The sequence below is a fragment of the Balaenoptera ricei genome, chromosome 1, assembly GCF_028023285.1.
Source record: "Balaenoptera ricei isolate mBalRic1 chromosome 1, mBalRic1.hap2, whole genome shotgun sequence".
Taxonomy (NCBI): domain Eukaryota; kingdom Metazoa; phylum Chordata; class Mammalia; order Artiodactyla; family Balaenopteridae; genus Balaenoptera; species Balaenoptera ricei.
In genome coordinates this window covers 28,108,488-28,112,235 of record NC_082639.1, presented here as the reverse complement: position 1 = coordinate 28,112,235, position 3,748 = coordinate 28,108,488, and the positions used below count along the sequence as shown (strand labels likewise).

Genomic DNA, 3,748 nt, shown 5'->3' with positions numbered 1-3,748 from the left:
ATGGTGACCTCTCTTCCTCTCGCTAGTCCCAGGTTCGAGATGAACAGTAGCGCTGGGGAGCTGGGTGTTGGTGCTGGCGGCCGCAGCCCCTGGGACGACCCTGCTGGCTTCATCATGGTGCCCACAGCCTACGCCTTGGCGCCGGGCCTGGGGCTGCCGGCCAACGTGGCGGCCATGGCAGTGTTCGTCCGCCACGGCAGGCTCCTGGGCCAGGCCCTGCGTCTCCACCTGCTCAACCTGGCCCTGGCTGATGTGCTCTTCACGCTCACGCTGCCGCTGTGGCTCACCTACTACCTAGGCCCGACCCCCTGGCCCTTCCCGGAGGCTGCCTGCCGCGCGGCCGGGGCCACCTACTGCGTGTCCACCTACGCGGCCGTGGCCTTCGCGGCGCTCACCAGCGTGTGCCGCTGCGGCTCGGTGCGTCCGCCCGGCCCCGCGCCGCTGGGGCCCCGCCCTCGCCACGTGCGCCGCCGCCCGGCTGGCCGGCCTGGCCTGCGCTGCACCCTCGCTGGCCGCCCCGCATGCGCTGCGCCCCAGGCCGGGCGGTGCCGCTCGCTGCCTGGAGCGCGGCTGGGCTAGCGCTGGCCTGGCCTACGCCACCGTGGCCTTCTTCCCCGCCGCCTTCCTGCTGGTGCTCGCGGCCTATGTGAGCTTGGCGCGGGCGCTCGCGGCGCCCTCGGGCCCGGGCCTGGCCCTGGCCCCAGTCGGTCCAAACCGGCGCGTGGCCAGGACCATGGTGCTCGGGCACCTGTTGGTCTTTGCCCTCTGCCTGGCGCCCTACCACCTGCTGCTGGCGCCCTGGGTGGCTGGGCAGGAGGGCACCGTGGGCCGCGACGACGGAGGGTGCCGGGCCACCTCCACGCCTGACGTCCTGCACACCCTCAGCCTGGCGCTGCTGAGCCTCAACAGCTGCCTGGACCCGCTCATCTACTGCTTCTCTGTGCGCCGCTTCTGCCAGGACTGCTGGGCGCTGAGCTGCCTCCCGGGGGTGGGGAGGTCCGGGGCGCATTTGGCCTCCTTGGTCTCCTCCCAGAGAGCCCCCTGGCCTGCTGCCTGCTTCACCCCTGCCACCCTCCCAGTGGCGTCCTGGGTGGTGAAAGCTCTTTGCAAGGACCTAGACTCCAGTCCTGACGCAGCCACATACTAGCCGCCTGTAGTTGTAGACCTCTGGGCTCTGTCAAAAGGGGAAAGAACATTCTTTGTAACCCGAATGTTTCCTAGACTTTGCCAGTGTTTGGATACAGATAATATGCCATTGCTTTCAAAATCTCTGGGGATAAACCCCAAAGTCCTAAAAAGGGCCTACAAGGGCTGAGTGGCTCCTGCTTCTCTCTCAGCATCCTCTCATCCTCATTTTTCCTCTTCTCCTCTACCACATCTGCCCGTCTCCGTGGGTTGAGTCACCTTATCAGTCCCTGGAACAGACCAGTTTCCTCCTCTTCAAGGCCTTTGTAACTGACTGCCAGGAATGATGTCCCTCTGTCTCCTTTGCTAAGTTAATTCCTTTTCATTCTCACTTCCTCAGACGTACCTGTAGGGAAGCCTTTCTTGACCAGCACCACATACACCATTCCCTAGACTGGGTTAGATCCGATTGCTCCTTTATAGCTCTTTCCACAATTGCAATCGGGCAATTAACTGGTTAGTTCTTTTTTTTTCTGTTGTTCTTTCTGTATTTATGTCGATCCATAAGAAAGTGCCATTTTTGTAGACCCAAAAGGGTTGAATAGTGACAGTTTTATTTTCATCCAGTTCAACTTAATAAATTCCATGTTTGTCTTATTTACTGCTTGCTACTGTGCCTTGCACGTAGTAAGACCTCAGTATGTCAGATGAATGCATGAAACCTGAATATCATTAGCTTAAAATGCTCAAGGACTCACTCCGACATTGTAGTCTCTGGTAGATTTTCCTCAAGTGTTTCTGGGATTCTCCAAGCTTGTATTACCAGATGCATTCTTGAACCAGTCCTGATGATTGCTTCCTTCTGCTGTTGCTGGTTACCTGCGACTCTGCCATCACCTCCACTGCCCCAAGAGTCCTGTGCCAAGACTTGGTGATAACCAAGCTGGAGATCCATCCTGCCATTAGCTGGGACAGGGATCGGCCAGACTCGCTGCCTTCCGCTTCAGCTGAGCCAGGACTCTGTCACTGGGTGCAAATCCCTGGCAATGGTTCTGGCCACCAGTGCTTTCCCTCCTCGTGCCTTGATGACTTAGCAGTTGGCTTCAAGTGGGGGAATGGAACCACTCCCTCTCCTCGGCCATGTTATTGGAGGCCCCATAGCAAGACTGCTTGGGTCTCAAGGAGTTAAGCTTAATGAGTGAGGGCAGCATGTTCATGTTGCCAAGTCAGCTGGGTCCGGAAGGGTTCACCAGTCAGCTACCATGTCTTACTGACCTCAGGTCCTATTGCTGAATTTGCCTTCTTATGGTAAATTTGAGAAATTTCTTCTTTAATTTTTGATACGTTACTTTTCATTGGTCCCTTATTCCTTCTTTAAATGTTTTCTTTTACATTTAAAAAATAATACATGTTCATGAAAAGAAATTCAAAGCAGTAGAGAAAAATGCAAAATAAAAAATAAAGCTTCCCCCAGTGGTAACCACCATTCACAGTTTCTTGTTGTGTATATCTTTCCAGAGATTTTCTATTACAGTACAGATATAGGTATAGTCAATTTCCTTCAAAAATCCACAAATGGGATAGTGTTACAAGGCTCTTCTGCACTTTTCCTCATTTAATGTATCTTGTACATCTTTTTATATCAGCACGTATAGATGTACCTCATTCTTTTTAATAGATGCAGAGTATTGATTTTACTCAATTGGTCCCCCTGTTGATGGGCATTTTTTTTTAACATCTTTATTGGAGTATAATTGCTTTACAATGGTGTATTAGTTTCTGCTGTATAACAAAGTGAATCAGCTATACATATACATATATTCCCATTTCTCCTCCCTCTTGCATCTCCCTCCCACCCTCCCTATCCCACCCCTTGGGCATTTGTTTTACTGTGATAAATAATGATGCAATGAGTGTCCCTGGCCACAAATCTTTGCATACTTCTAAATCTGTAGAATAAATTCCTGGCAGTGAAACTGCTGTGTCAAGGAGTATGTGTGTGCACTTAAATGGTTTAATTAAATCACCAAATTGCCTCCAAAAATGCAGCACCAATTACACACCCATCAACAGCTCGTAACAGTCCCTGTTTTTCACACCCTCACTAGGACTGGATATTGTCACCTGCCTCCTTCTTGAATCTGGACTCCTGTCTGCATTTCAACTGTGAGCATGGTTAATTTGTTTCTTTTTCCTAGAAGGCTTCTCAGTCTCCTCCATATCTGAAACCTGCCGGGGTGGGGTGGGGGGACAGAAATGGGAAGGGAAAAGGTATCACCTGAGACCTCATACCAGCCAAACCTTAGCCTGTCTTGCTTGCTAGAGGAATTAAACGAAAGCCCAAATACACATTGGTAGGTCCGCAGTAATTGTCATCTCTCTTTCCTTGGGAATTAGGTTGGCTCATTCCATGCAACACTGACCATCATCTCAGGCCAAGGCCAGGAGGCAGCCTGGGCCCATGTCATGAATTCACTTGCTCTGATGGAATGAATTGCTTGGCCCCAGGGGCTGTGCAAAGCTGGGTCTCTGAGAAATGATCTCGTGTCCACACTAGAGCCAGCTGAATCTCCTGAGGCCAAATTTGATTCTGTTCAAATAAAAGAATGATTCCCTGTGGCAT

At 52.2% G+C, this 3,748-nt stretch overlaps 1 protein-coding gene across 1 annotated transcript; it reads left to right on the top strand.

The window, feature by feature from the left end:
- LOC132348868 (transmembrane protein-like) lies at positions 1–610 on the top strand. The gene has a single exon (XM_059896805.1). It carries the CDS (start codon positions 1–3, stop codon positions 577–579), a length of 579 nt encoding a protein of 192 aa, XP_059752788.1. The 3' UTR covers positions 580–610.
- Positions 611–3,748: the final 3,138 nt, after the last annotated feature.